General features: G+C 36.0%; 1 protein-coding gene across 1 annotated transcript in view; it reads right to left on the minus strand.

The window, feature by feature from the left end:
* NBAS (NBAS subunit of NRZ tethering complex) overlaps nucleotides 1-15,028 on the minus strand; it is a 151,367-nt gene that overhangs the window by 45,986 nt on the left and 90,353 nt on the right. Inside the window, exons 36-41 of the mRNA XM_070955550.1 lie at nucleotides 12,358-12,525; nucleotides 11,951-12,064; nucleotides 11,608-11,731; nucleotides 6,634-6,710; nucleotides 4,984-5,121; nucleotides 2,717-2,946 (exon numbers count right to left, since the gene is read on the minus strand). Of these exons, the coding sequence (XP_070811651.1) occupies nucleotides 2,717-2,946; nucleotides 4,984-5,121; nucleotides 6,634-6,710; nucleotides 11,608-11,731; nucleotides 11,951-12,064; nucleotides 12,358-12,525 (851 nt within the window). The remainder of the gene's footprint in view (nucleotides 1-2,716; nucleotides 2,947-4,983; nucleotides 5,122-6,633; nucleotides 6,711-11,607; nucleotides 11,732-11,950; nucleotides 12,065-12,357; nucleotides 12,526-15,028) is intronic.

A 15,028-nucleotide genomic window follows, 5' to 3' on the forward strand; every position in this document is an offset into this window, starting at 1 on the left:
GCTTTTAACTGTTTGCAGAGCTGTACCAATCTACCCATTTATTTTTGCAGGCACTGATCTACTCATGTATTTTGGCAGGCACTGGTCTACTCATGTATTTTTGCAGGCACTGATCTACTCATTTGTTTTCTTTTAACACTGATCAGCTGTAGGGCGGCCCTTTGAAGCCCCGCGGCAAGAGTTTAAACAGTTTTTTTTCCTCTAGGCATCAGCTGGGACTCAGGAGGCAGCAATAGATTGGGGGTGGGGCCAAATAAAAGGTAAGTATAACGTGGGGGGTGGGCAGGTGGGGCAGAACCGGTTCGGTGATGTCATATCATCACAGCTACCAGCTACACAGCTACCGGGAGGAACCGACCACTGATCTATAAGTATGGATCAGAAGTACCAATCTACGTTCCTTGGAAGGCAATGTGAAGGTTCCTTGATATGCTCTTGATACCGTACTTTGAGACAAATAAGATAAATAATTTTGTAAGGTTCATACTCAAGGAGCTTTTATTATCAAGTCTCAGAAACATCAGGCAAAGATTCAGTCAAAGCAGCTGCATTTCTTTATCTCTCCATATATACAGATAGTGCTTGGGTTGCAATGGCAATTGGGGCCAAAATTTCCATCACTAAGCAATGCAGGCATGAAATGCAATATCACATATCTGTATTGTTTAACAACAACAATCCCAGCAGTCCAGGTTGTTGTCATAACCTCAGGACGGTGTGGGTCATTAAGCAGGAAGAAGCAATAGCCCCAAACAAGTACACAAGTACACAAGTGCCATGGTTCTGTGGGAGGATACTACAGGCAGGTGCTTCTGGCCATAGGCAGGTTGGCAGGGGCCACAGGTGGGAACCTCTGAGTTGGGGCAGGCACTTTTGATCATGGACAAGCCAACAGGGGTTGTCGGCGGCCACTTCTGAACACAGGCAGGTTGGCAAGGATCAAGATAAGGTGCTATGGAGCATGGATAGATTGGCAGGCATGAAGGTGCTATGGAGTATGACATTCCTGTAATCTCTTATTCCATAGTGGGGTTCCTTGGGAAAAAAATAGTGGGAATGATTTATGTGAACAACTTCAAATCTTCCCTTCTGGCTTCCCCATTGACTTTGCTTATGGGAACCCAGCAGGAAAAGTTGCAAATGGTGATCATGTGACATCATAATCGCAAGCTGGGCACCTAATACCTGGACCACAATTACATGATCGCAGGGATGCTGCAGCAGCCACAACTTCACAGTCAGGTCATAAGTCCCCTTCATTCGGTGCTGTTATAATTCTGAACAATCGCTGAACGAGTGGTCGTATTTCAACAACTACCTCCATTATGTATCAAGTATATATATACATATATTCCAGATGCACACAATAAGATATCCTAAGAAATATGGTCTAATCTCTTCTTCTGCAAAAAGTTTCCCCAGAGAAGGATTTCATGGTTGCCATGCAGTCTTCCTAACATATGGTTTGGCAGTTAAAGCAATGATAGAACCAGCTATCACGTGTGGTTTTGTGTTTTAATCTACTTTAACCTGTGACAGTGATACTATGAAAAGCAAAATATATGTGAAAATAAGGAACCATCATGATGTCACTGATGGTTATGCTGTAGATAGTGATCTGCATGGTGCATGCTTAAAGATGATACATTAAGCATTCACAGAATTGCAGAGTTACTGTTCATGTTCAGGATTTAATATAACAGCAAACTGAAGTACAATGAACCTTTTTCTAATGTAAGTAACCTCCTCCTGATCCTCATCATAAATTAAGTAACAGCATTCAACCATAAATAAAAGAAATGAATAGGAAAAAATTATCAATACATTGCACCTTTTCTGCTGCTTATATTTTTAGACAGGAGTCCTCTCCTTTGTAAAATGTGATATGCATTGCATTAACAATCACATGTTTTTATTACACCTTTTAAAACATCACTAGATAATTCAACAGTTTTTTTAATGAAAATAAACAAATCTGCAATAATAGTATTATTATTGCAAGAAGCATTTTCTAGGTGTTGGCTATTAGGGGATGCCATCAGGCAGGCGCTAGAAAGAGAGCCTTTTTTGTTATGGAATGTCGTATCTCTGAAGATCAAATTGACCTTGATCCTACTGACTTTTTGTAAGATCTTAAAGACTTGGTTTTGCCAGCGGCTTTGGGGAACCAGGAATGTGCCGTGGTGGTGCAATGGTTAGAATGCAGTACTGCAGTATTGCAGTATTCCGCTCACTGCCGGGTGTTCGATACGCACTGGCTCAGGGTTGACTCAGCCTTCCATCCTTCCAAAGTCAGTAAAATGAGGACCCAGATTGTTGGGGGGCAATATGCTGACTCTGAAAAGTGCTTAGAGGAAGCTGTAAAGCACTGTGAAGCGGTATATAAGCTTAAGTGCTATTGCTATGCAATAAAGCTTGTACAATTGCTTTGCTGCTTGTTGTTAGCAGTTCTTGGTATACCTTGGCTAATGTCTGGATTGTTGCATGGCTTTTTATACTGTTTTATACGTGTTACTGTATTTTTTTTTTCATATAACTTAAATTGCTCTGAGCCACCCAGAGTCATGGATTTGTGATGGGTAGCTATATAAATTGAAATAATAAATAAGTAATAATAATACAAACATCTCTTGACTAAGTGCAGTTGAAAATATAGATTCTGCTCTGCATTTTACATATGACAGGTTGAAAGATATACAAAGTAGACAGCACTTACTCTGCCAACCCTAATATGGTTTCCCTCTTGTATTGACCATCTGCTGTAAACCTTTGGACATCTACTCCTTTGCCAAGCCCTTGAAGAATTTGAGCCTGGGTGAAATCCAAGAGTCGTTCATTATAGTACTGAAGATGTTTAATCAGAATTGCTATTTCTTCTGGCCAGTCCGCGTAGCTGGAGTTGGTAACATGGTTTGTGACCATCTGAATTAAATCTTTGGGGTCAGCCTGTAGAATTAATTCACAACACAATACATTTGTCCAATTAATCATGTTTGTATGTTATGATGACATTTTTTAATTGTCTTCAATTAAAAAGGGGGCATATGGGGGGGAGGAGAAAACATCTTACCTTCATATCTTTTAATCATTTCCAAAGAAAAGCAAGACAGCAAGCAAGCAAACAAACAAAAAAACCCCCTTCTCTTTAAAACACACTGCTAGCAGCAACAATAAAAAACCACCTTAGTTTCTCAAATTTTGCAGATTCCTCCACTAGCAAACTTTTGTACTATGTGCATTTCTTAAATTACAATTGATCACAAAAATTGTCAGGGAATAAATGTATTCTTTTTTAAGTGGGGGAACACTCAAACTCTTAAAAATTATTCCAAATCCTTAAACCTATTTATTTAATATATAAGAGTTCTGGTACCCTCAGAACCAACAAAAAAGCTTGAACATTTATTTCAATTTTGCCAGGAAATAAAAGTGATCAGTGAGTTCTTTTTCTTTTTAAAGATCAAAATATAGAAGTTTCTTTCAAACCTCCACTTTGTTTTATTTTCAGTTAGGCAACTTTATCTCTTTATAAGGAACTACTCCATGTACAAATTTTGTTCAATTTTTCAAAGATAAGTAAAATTTATTTTTCCTTGTTAATTTACAAGTCTCTTATTTGCAAACAAAGATTTAGCTTTTACTTCTGGATGGAACTGAAATGAGCTTAAATGTTTTCCAAATTGTAGTTCAAATTAAATATTATCAGTATAAATACCTAATAAAAATTCCTGCATTTTACAATATTGCTTTATATAACTGTGACTTTACCACTTTCATGGTGGGGTCAAGATCCACAATTTACTTAGTTCCATCAAGTACTGAGACATATTATAAGATTTCACTAGATCCCATTCTATTTTTATAAAATATTACTGGTTGCTCTTCACAGTAACCTGATAAAGGTTTATTTTAAGTTATCAATAATTAAAACACCATTTACTTGTTTGATACTATATAACTGCATTCCAGAAAGTGTGTTTTACTTATATTGGAATTGTAAAAGGTTATCAATCTACAAAATATGATCATTTGACCTACACTGCTATCTTGCCAATTTTTGAAGTTGAAGATTTAACTATACATGCTGACAACAAACACATGTTTTAATGTACAGGTCTCTTTCTCCTGAATTGATATAAAGAAGGCTGAATTGCTGCATCCTTCCATTTAACTACAGTAATTTTTCTTAAAATCCCTCTTAAGAATCACCACTTCAAAAATTAAATCAACATTTTGGACTTGACAGACTATTTTTAAAACAGTCCTATATATCAGCATTATTGTAGCAATTGTCAGGACTGTGCCTATATTAAAAAAAAAGTATACCTCTCCCTCTTTTTCAAAATCTAGCTCTTTACATGAACTAAATTGGATTTCTTTACTTTTCCTCTTTTTAAATAACACCCAAAACAGGAAATACAAATGTAAGATTTCTGAAAAGTAAGCAAGTGAACTACTTGGAATATATCATATATCCACATATTAGCTTTACCTCTTTTGGTACTCTCTGAATAAGCTAAAATGACTGCTTTTAGAATTAAAAGTCTAACCATGCTGCCTAGCAATTCTGGAAGTTTTAATATCGGGTAGCAATATTTCTGGAATGTGTCACTCTCATACTTAGAGATGACTGATACTCTTAGGTATATTCATTTGTCTGTTCTTACATCTGCAAAATAAAGAACTTATCTGACTATATTGTACTTGTCAGCTTCTGGTACAAACAACTTCCTGAATATGGGTTTAAGCATATGGAAAATCCAGATTCGTAATCATGCCCAGCCTGAAGTCTAATGATAATCTATTTTGGGAAAACTACACTGGGGATTTTCTTCTTCTACAGGATTCAAGATAAAAGGCCAATATTCAGGTTGGCTAAGATACTGTAACTAGGTTGCTCCTGATTAAGATTTAACTTGCACATTGGATTTATAGCTTAGTTTTAGTGTGTATTTGTTGAAAAAAAAATAAATATAAACTAACCTTGTAAAGGAGGTGGCATTCATCCTTGAAACATGATGCCAAGTGAGCATAGATTTGTAGACTATAGTAATAACTTGCCAGCTGGAGTGAGAGAGCAGAAGGAGACTGTTTTTCAAAGCACTTGTTGGCATCCACTACCTAGAGATTTAAAGAAGAGAATTAATGTAGCTAACACAAAATTATATTGATAAGCATATCATGTCTTTAATGACTGCTCTAGAATAATAATAATCAAAAGAGTATGGCATAAATAATATAAAAATTTATAATATAAAATAAATAAAATTATGGTATAAAAGGGCTGTGGAGGTTCCAATGGTTATCAGCATATTGGCTACTATTAAAAAAAAAAATCTTGGATGGCATTTATAAAATCTGCATGTTGACAAAATTTCCATTGGTCAATTACAAAGGCCATTCTGCTTGGATCTGCACATGTTACGCAGAGCTTCAGATGAATTGATGTTCTCCTGCCCCTACCCCAAAACATCTTTTCTTCTGCTTGACTGGAGGTCTACAGCCTCATTTGAATTTAGAAACGAAAATCCAGTACTTCTAAGTTCTTCTTATAATTATCGTTTTTATTAAATTTATTAAAATATAAAATACAAGTGAAAATAAAGATAGTGGGGAAGGGAAAAGGGAGAAAAAGAAGTGTGAGATAAAGGGAAGAAAAGAAAAAAAAAGCATTAACTTCTAATTCTTTTTGGCGCAGTACAATAAAAATAATAACATTACAGCTTCAACTTTTTGCTTTTGCATACTTAATATATACGAGCCATTTCTATAACAACAAATGTATCTAATCAGCAAATCCCAAAGTCAAACTTTTATTTTTTTTCTGCCTCAAACACAAAATCTAAAAGCAGTAGTATTTAAAAGTTCTTACAGCTGGAGGCAGCTGCAAATCCTAACTCTATTTTGGCTATCCTATAACTTTGGGGGACGCGGGGAACAGTCTGACAATAAAAAACAATGATTTTGGAATGATTTGTAAGTGCCAACTCTGACCACTAGAAGTGGTAGGGGAAGTTCAGATTAGCCTGGCTAGATGGGATTGGTCTGAGATGTGAATGTGACAATAAAATAAATAAATAATTCCCAGACAAGGTATGCAGTGTTACACTTTATTTCTGTCTGATATTCAGAAATTACAACTAATTAATTCACTGAATAAATGAATTGGTTTAGAAGGTTTATTTCATGAATTTATATAGTCTTTGCCTATAATATTAGTCTACACAAAAGATCAAGATTTTAGAGATGAAAAACAATTGTGTATGTCTGATAAATTGTTCATGTGAATTTTTTAAAAAATATCTTTTTAATGTTGGACCTTTAAAGTAGCATGGTTTAGGATTCGGTTTGGCGGCTTGATTTTTGTGGTTCGGTGTCAATTGAATCAAAACTGGGGCACTGAAAGGCTGGTGCACTAGACTGAAGAGGAAGTATGATTTCTTCCCCCAGCAACCGCACATCAGATTATGTGTTGAAATTTCTTCAGGACCTAATATAACAGAAGCGTGCTTTTTATTGAGACGAAGCATTCTGTATGTTCATCCTATAAAGGAAATTAAATTCATATATATAGTACAAAGAGCAAGTAAGAGATTAGAGCAGCAAAGAAGCACGTCTCATCCATGAACATACCTGGGGTAAAGCAAGCAGGTAAGCAAGAGATAATGTCATGTCATTTGGCAAAGCTTCGCTGGCCAACTGTAACAGGACTGCAAAAGAGAAAGAGACATAAAAGTTCAAATGTTGACATCTCCAACTTTTGAACCTATTAAGTTCTATATATTTTTTTATTTGGTTCCAGATATAAGGGTCATGTACTGTATACATTCAATTAATGTTAATCAGTTCAATTAATGTATAATTAGCCTGAGAGAATGCTTTGGTTTATTTTCCAGTCAGGGTGATAGGGCAGTATAGGGCAGATGTCAAACTGAAGAGTTGAAACATTTTTCAGGCTGATTTACATTACCAAATCGGCTGTCTTTAAAACTAAAGCAATGACATAAAAGTTATGAACATTTAGAAAAAGAAGCAGTACGATCCTGTGAAATAAGTTGCTTCTGCCAGTCAGCACATCTGTATTTATCACTCTTTATGTAACACAAGACTCAACCATTAATCAAGCATTTATCATGGGAAAGAATGCAGCAAGCATATAACCATTTTACAAACCATTACTGCAATGAAAGAGTTATGGAAATATTTGAAATCTATAATTCAATACTCCAGCTGGTAAGTATTCCCAGTGTGAGGAAAGATACAAGTAGAACTAAGAATGATTTCTGAGCAATACCGAACTCAGCTGCCTTTCTCCAAACCAGACTGCTGGGCCATCAAAATAAGTACAGCCTATCCAAACTGGAAATGACGTTCTACAATTTCTGTCTGGGACTGGCTATGGGATATTTTACAAGAAAGCACATATTCTCCCAAAGCAACATGGACTTTCTTTAAGCACCCTAATCACCTAATGCCTATGTATGTATGTATGTATGTATGTATGTATGTATGTATGTTTGTATGTATGTATGTATGTATGTATGTATGTATGTATGACTTAATCAAAATTATATAGCTGCCCAGCTGAACAATATTGTGGTGTTAAAAAATAATGTATATAATGTATAATAATATTATAATTATAATCTGTCGTACAGACACCCTGATGTTCAGACTGGATTTGACATTTTTGTTTACCTATCGAGTCCTTATCAAGGACCAGAAATGGGCAGATGTGGTTCTTGATTGTGTTACAGATACTGTCACAGGATGTAAGCTGTTCCAAGTAAAGCTGCCTTTTGCAATTGACTGATAGTGATTCCATCAATGCTGATGAAGTTCAAATGGTGCTACAATTATTTTGGGATTGCACCCAATTTAGACTTGATCTGTAATAACAGACCATTATTATTATTATTTTCCAATTGCTGTGTATTTGTGACGGGTAAACAGTTTTTCTTCCAGTAGTTCTGCAGCTCTTGGCCCTGATTGCTCAGCCAATAGTGCTGAGTTCTGTAGCCTATTTTTTCACCAGATGTCCAGAAACTCCAACGCCTAGACCGGTTCTTGTTGACCCAGGTGATGACCGAGCCAGTTTGGGTTTCAGTAATTTACGTCTCACCATATTTTTTGCAGAAGAGACACTCTTTGTCTGAGTCCTCTGATGAAAGCTGCGCAGTATAGTTAAACCTCTGACATAGCTCTGATCTTCCTCACAGCACACAAGCCCCACAACCATGTCAAGGTAATGCCCCACTGGAGGTTAATTATAATAATGATAATATTATTAGTGGAATTATGCAGAACTTTTTAAGTGTGCTAAGTGAAAAAAGAAAAACAAAAGACGTAAATCTTTTCTTATACTGTTATTAGAATTCTGATCCAACAGAAGCTGAACTAAGTTAGGAAGCTCTGAATATTCCAAAACTGTTGTTAAGAAAGCAGTAGAAGACTATGCATGAACTGTCATTTTGTTTATTGTTATTATGTGGCAGATCCAAGGTCAGGGATTCAATCCTCAGGATTTACAAGAAAGGCTGGAAAAATATCCCTTCAAGAAAAATTAAATCAGATTAAATGAACAGCCTAATCCAGTACAATACAATTTCTGATAAGACTTTGTCCAATCACAATAGTACAATTTTCTTCAAATACAAAGATTAAGAAATATATATTACAGAAAAACTATGAATCAGAGAATAGCTTGCAGATACTATTAATGAGAGAAGTTCAATGTAATTTTAAAGCCCTCAAATTCTCACTTAGATCCCCTCCCCCATTCCACTCTATGCAAATATAAACATAATACTGTACATCAGTTATGCTATTCAGTATCAAGAAGAAGAAAGTAAAATCTGAACACAAAATCTAGACTCAAGCTGATCAGGTGTTCAGAGAAATCACAAAATCAACAAATAAAAACATAAAGATTATGATGAGAATTGAGGAAATCTGTTATGGAACTTCAACTAGAAAAAAAACTGATTCTTTTTTTCTTTCTTTCTATGTTTAGTTTAGTTTTATATTTAGCAAATGTTCAGAACTATTGAAATACAGGGAAAGAATCTTACAAATAATGTCAAAAGAAAGTTTTGAAAACCAGAGGAAAATTTTGGTGGATTTATGCTATATATTTTTAAAATCACCACATTTATTTTGCTTGCTGACCTAGCAATATGGCATTATAGCTAGGATACATGTGAAAAACTTGCAAGATCCATGCACTGCCTAAGCATGTATAGCATCCTATATCATAAAACAAAATGTGTGGATCAAAATAATTGATTTTTCTCCTCAATTATTCCATAAATATACTAAATATATATACCATAAATATACTGTGTGGTGGTGCAGTGGTTAGAATGCAGTACTGCAGGCTAATTCTGCTGACTGTCGACTGCTGTTCGGAAGTTTGATCCTGACTGGCTCAAGGTTGACTCAGCCTTCCATCCTTCTGAGGTCGGTAAAATGAGGATCTAGATTGTTGGGGGCGATATGGCTGACTCTGTAAACCGCTTAGAGAGAGCTGTAAAGCACTATGAAGCAGTATATAAATCTAAGAGCTACTGCTACTGCTAAGTGCTAAACAAGTGAATAAAATCTCTTAAAAGTCATCCAAAGAAGAATCTTACTTCTACTAAAAGGAATCGATAAGATTCTGAACTAGATCCTTTTTTCTCTGAAGTATCATACACATGCAGAGTCATAGGGCATCATCCTGTACATTCATATTCGGCAGTTTCCCTGGAAACTTTGACAGTGATAGATTTTCTTAGGCCAACAATGTCAAATAACATTTATCTACATTAAAACAAGTCAGTTATAAATGAGCAACCTTGTATGAATGTCCATGTGGGAAAAAACATGTAAACAAAATTAATTAGTGTGATTTTTCATCATGCCATTCCCTTTTGGAATAATCGATGTTATACAAGGCACGGAAAAAGAATAAAAAGTAAATAAATAAATTAAAAAGGAAAGGAAATATAACTATAATTTAGTCCACCATCATCCTCTGTATCTGTCTGTCCAAATACCCATGTTTCCATTATATAAATTTCTACACTGCCAATATGACTAAACCAACTCAACTGCTTTTGTCTCAGTTACCTTTTTTTATATTCAATCCACATCCATTCAACATGCATTCATTCCTGATCCTGTCTTCTCCCGTTTTTCTTCTTCGGGAGCGTGTTCAACTTATGTTTATGTTTCTCTTGATAGCCAACTCTCACTTCCATATAACTAGGAGAGCAAAAGCATATTCCTATTAACAGCCATTGAAGCATCTTTTGACAAGCATACATCCTTTGCAACAGGCGACATACTGCCCATTAAGGTCAAACAGCTTCCCAGGCACAGTGAGCAAGCTAATCCCCTGGAGTTTTTGTATACACTAAAACGGCAACCCTCCAAATGTCAGACATAGTGGAATTTTATATATGAATTAAACAAACTCCACAACTAATCCATAAAACAAACCACAGTGATATTTCAACAATTCTCTTGTTACACCATCTCCATCTGCAGTCTTACAACTTTTTCAAAATTTTCACAACTTTCATTACGTTGTTGTCATTATAGATCAGTATACCATGCAAATTTCTAATATATTCTTTCCAGCATTCCCCCATTTCAGCTTCATCCCATTTAATTTAATCACTTTTATATGTAATTCTTTAGCCTGCTTATCCACTTCCAAAATCATTTTTAGTTTTATCAAAACCATCCTGCATTTTCTTAGTCTTTCTAATCTTTCCTTGTTTCCTTTGACTATATTCTTTGAAAACTTTCCTCCTCTAAATGCATTATATAGTATCTTCCTCTTATTCTCTCCCTCTCTGCAATACAAATTTCTGCAGCACTTAGCAATGTAATTGTTTTAGTTCTGTTCCAAAGCAGCTTCCATGGCATTTCTTATGTCTATTTTCTATTTTTCATATAGGATTTCTCTCTCTCTTATTATTTTTTCTTTCATTTCTTTCCTTTTTGAAGACTATCCAATAATGGCTGTCCCTCATTCAAAATTTCTCATCACCCTTGTATCTCAATCTACTATAAACAATCTAATCTATCATGTTTTGACCTTTATTCCTTTGCCATATATTCACCTAAACTGACTGAATGTTTAACCATATTACAAACTATGACTGTACGTATTTTCCATGTATTGTCCATGACTTAGGACATGGGTAGAATGACACCATTGACATTGACAAAATCATGTTCAGTCAATTGGAAAAGGCAGCTTTATAGCTTACATCCTGCAATGATATTTTTAACACCATCAAACAACATCTTCCCGTCTAAGGAGGTTCTGGAGAAGAAATTGATAGGATAAAAATGCCAAATCCAGACTAAACATCTGGCTGACTGCAACGAACCATGAGGATGATGATGATGATGATGATACAGCACATATAGTATACCGTTATATTATGACATCCTAGGTTCCTGGGAAGAAGTCAATGTGTATGAAGGCCAATACCATCTAAAGAACTGTCAGCTGTGATTTCACATTGTTGTGTATATATATTAATATATAAAAATTATTTAATATATTAATAGAACACATTGTATGTCCAGATAAACATGTATATATTTTACCTTCTGTAGCAGGAAAGAGATCATGTCCTTCACTTTTAGTTTCTGCAAGTTTTCCTGTTCTCAATAATACTTCTGCAAAGCTTTCCAAAGGAGCATGTTCATACATGGTATAAGTTATTTCATTCTGTAGAACAGGAGTTTAAGGCACAGCAGAGTATTTAAATATTTCAATTACTCCTAAAATAATTATTATAGCTAGATATGCACTTAATATTCAATACTTTAACTCTTCCCAATGCTAATTGGATAAGATCTCATAAGATCTCTATTATCTAGCTCCAGAACATAGTGTAAGTCAGGTTATTAGGAATGTTTAAAAAGTACTAGTAGGCTTTAAACTTACATCTGAAAGATATGGATTGTCAATCAGAGTTTCGTAAAATGGATGACACCCTTGTTTTTCAATTGTTGCATTTGCTCCAGAGGTGTTTTTTAATACATCTCCAAACTCTTGACCCTTTCAGAAACAGAAGGAAAGCCATTATTAAAATCACATCAGATGTTAAGATATCATAAGATATCGGGACTTATACTTTAATTCTCCATTTCACTCCAGCAATAAAGTTAAGGGAAAATCTGAACAGCTGCGCACAAAGATGAAAATGCATACTCCAGGACTATAATATTTCTGCGTATTTTCTATTGTCCGATGAAAGCCCGTAACATAATCCTCTATGGAACACAAAGTAATGATGCACTTAGCAAACCAAAGCATAACAACCGGAAAACTAACATATGGTTTCTTCTTACATGCAACGGTCGAAGATAAGCTATTGACTTCTTCCACCACTGTCGATCACTGACAGCATGCAACACAGCCTTCGTGGTCAGAGTTGTGTTAGAAAGGACCTTCATGGTTTTAGCTGTGGTCCACTGCAGGAGATCAGCAGACTGACTAGAGGAAAAGCTGTTATCAGCCTGTGAATTTATGCAATACACAACACGTAAGCATTAAATGCTATCTGCCAAAGAAAACATTTTTTAAATCAAGACATGCAAAAAAAAAAGCATAAAGCATCTTCCAAAGGTTAGCCAATTTCAATCATTACATTTCCTGCATGTGTCATGTGAATATGGGGTAACAAAATCACATTTCATTCTCGGTTATAAATGCATATTTTAATACAGTACTGCAGTTTCCAACATGAGTAAAACAGTTTTGCGATTACACTTAATTTAACTATAACATTTCAAAATGTGTTTTAGAAGCTTACAGTAATCAGCTATTGATTAAAAGCCTGTTAACGAATCTTGACAACTGATAAAAAAATATTTTTGCTTTATTCCAAATGTTTGGAAGGAAGAGTTTGAATATCTAATTATACATTACAAAATTAGAAGCATTTCAGTCTCATTAAGATTATCATGGTTGACATTACAAACTTCAAATAGATACAACAGTAAACCAATAAACAAAGCTTTGCTGAAAGTTTGCTGAAAGAAAAAGCTATAAATAATATGTTTAGTTTGGCAGAGTGCCTTTCTAAAATAAGCATGATATTTCCACATAGTAGAAGAGCTTGTCTAGCAAGTTTAGCTTAGCTTAGAATCAATTATTGATTTAGAAGGAAGGCTGACCATAATAGTGCCTATTAATATCCATAAAGCATTTTTTTCTTGATATACATTTTTATTAAAATGTGTTCCTTTCTAGAACATTCTAATGGCATGAAAAAGTATATCACATGTAAGTATGCATTTAGGGAAGCATGAAAACCACAGAAGAATGGATTTCTCAACTGATCAGACATCCAGCATTGTCTTTCATATCTTTATTCTATCACAGAATACCTGATTTCATCCTGGAAACTAATCATGTAAGATTGAAGAGCTGTGGGAAAGGGAGGGGGGAGTAGAGATAGCTGAGGGGGATATGAAGCCAAAATAACATTCTTTCTTCTGGGAACCAAGGACACTCTCATCCAGTTGGGAGGCATCTGGGATGGGGATAGAGACCTGATTGGGGCATGTGATGGTTGTGTGTAATGTGGGGAAGAATTTTGGATTTGAACTGGGTGGGGAAAACCTGGGGGGACTTCAGATTTGGGTTTTCACCAGCTGTGCCAATATGACATGCCTAATAAATCTATACTTTGAGGAACCCTGCCTTGGAGTTTTGATTTCCTATGGGCTGTTACTTGGAACCCTGACACTATGTGGATAAAAAAATCACACATCTCATTTGATCCTATATAACGTATATATTTGGAAGGCAAGCTGGATGCCATCTAGGGATCTGCCTGATTTATAACAAGATTTGGTTAGATTTACACTATAAGACTAAATAGCTGTGTGAATTTGGAATACTCAGAACTGGAAATGTTAGAACTGAATAAGACTGGACTTCTTTTGGGACTGGCATGCAATTTTGGAGGGTCTCCTTGGACTCACACCTCCTGCTCAAACAGCAGGTGGCAGCTTTGGCCGGGAAAACCTTTGCACAAATATTTCTTAATTTCCTAATTATGACCTTAGACCTGGATGTCCTTTGGACAAGTACTCGTGCCTTGGTCACGTGCCTCTTTCATGAATTATTCCAATGTGTTCTATATGGAGCTGCTCTTGAAGACCACTTGGAAGCTTCATCTGAGACAGGCATCTATTGGCATGCACAGCATGGCCATGTAAACCTTCTGCTTCATGAGCAGCCTTGTTACTGGTAGGGTTCATTTAATATAATTTAATTTAATTAATTCAATTTATATGCCTCCCCTCTCCGAAGACTCAGGGTGGCTCACAATACATTTTAAAAAATCATTATAAAAAACATTTAAAAATTAAAAACATTAAAAACATTAAAAACTCATTCACGCCATTCTTCACAAGAGCGAGATCAATGGCCCCAGGCCTGCCGGAAAAGCCAGGTCTTCACCGCTTTTCGGAAGGCCAATAGGGTGGGGATGGTCCGGACCTCAGGAGGTAACTGGTTCCAGAGAGCTGGGGCCGCCACAGAGAAGGCCCTTCCCTGCGGGCCTGCCAGCCTGCACTGTTTAGCTGACGGGACCCGGAGGAGACCAACTCTGTGAGATCTTACTGGTCGCTGGGAGCTATGTGGCAGAAGGCGGTCTCGAAGATAACCTGGCCCTGAGCCATGTAGGGCTTTAAAGGTAATAACCAACACCTTGAATTGTGACCGAAGACCAATAGGGAGCCAGTGCAGCTCGTGGAGAATTGGTGTAATGTGGGTGTACCTAGGTGCACCCATGACAGCTTGCGCAGCTGCGTTCTGGACCAACTGTAGTCTCCGAACATTTTTCAAGGGTAGCCCCTTCATGATGCAATTCAAGGTGCTGGTAGTTATACATAAAGCCCTCTGAGACATAGGATCTAGTTATCTGAGGGAAAACCATTTTCCATAATTTCTATATGATAAGGGAGAATTGGAGTTGCATCTATTGAACAGTGTTATCTAATGGGACCT

Source organism: Pituophis catenifer, unplaced genomic scaffold, assembly GCF_029215685.1.
Source record: "Pituophis catenifer annectens isolate HBS135680 unplaced genomic scaffold, rPitCat1.0.hap2 SCAF_1, whole genome shotgun sequence".
NCBI classification, from domain to species: Eukaryota; Metazoa; Chordata; class Lepidosauria; order Squamata; family Colubridae; genus Pituophis; species Pituophis catenifer.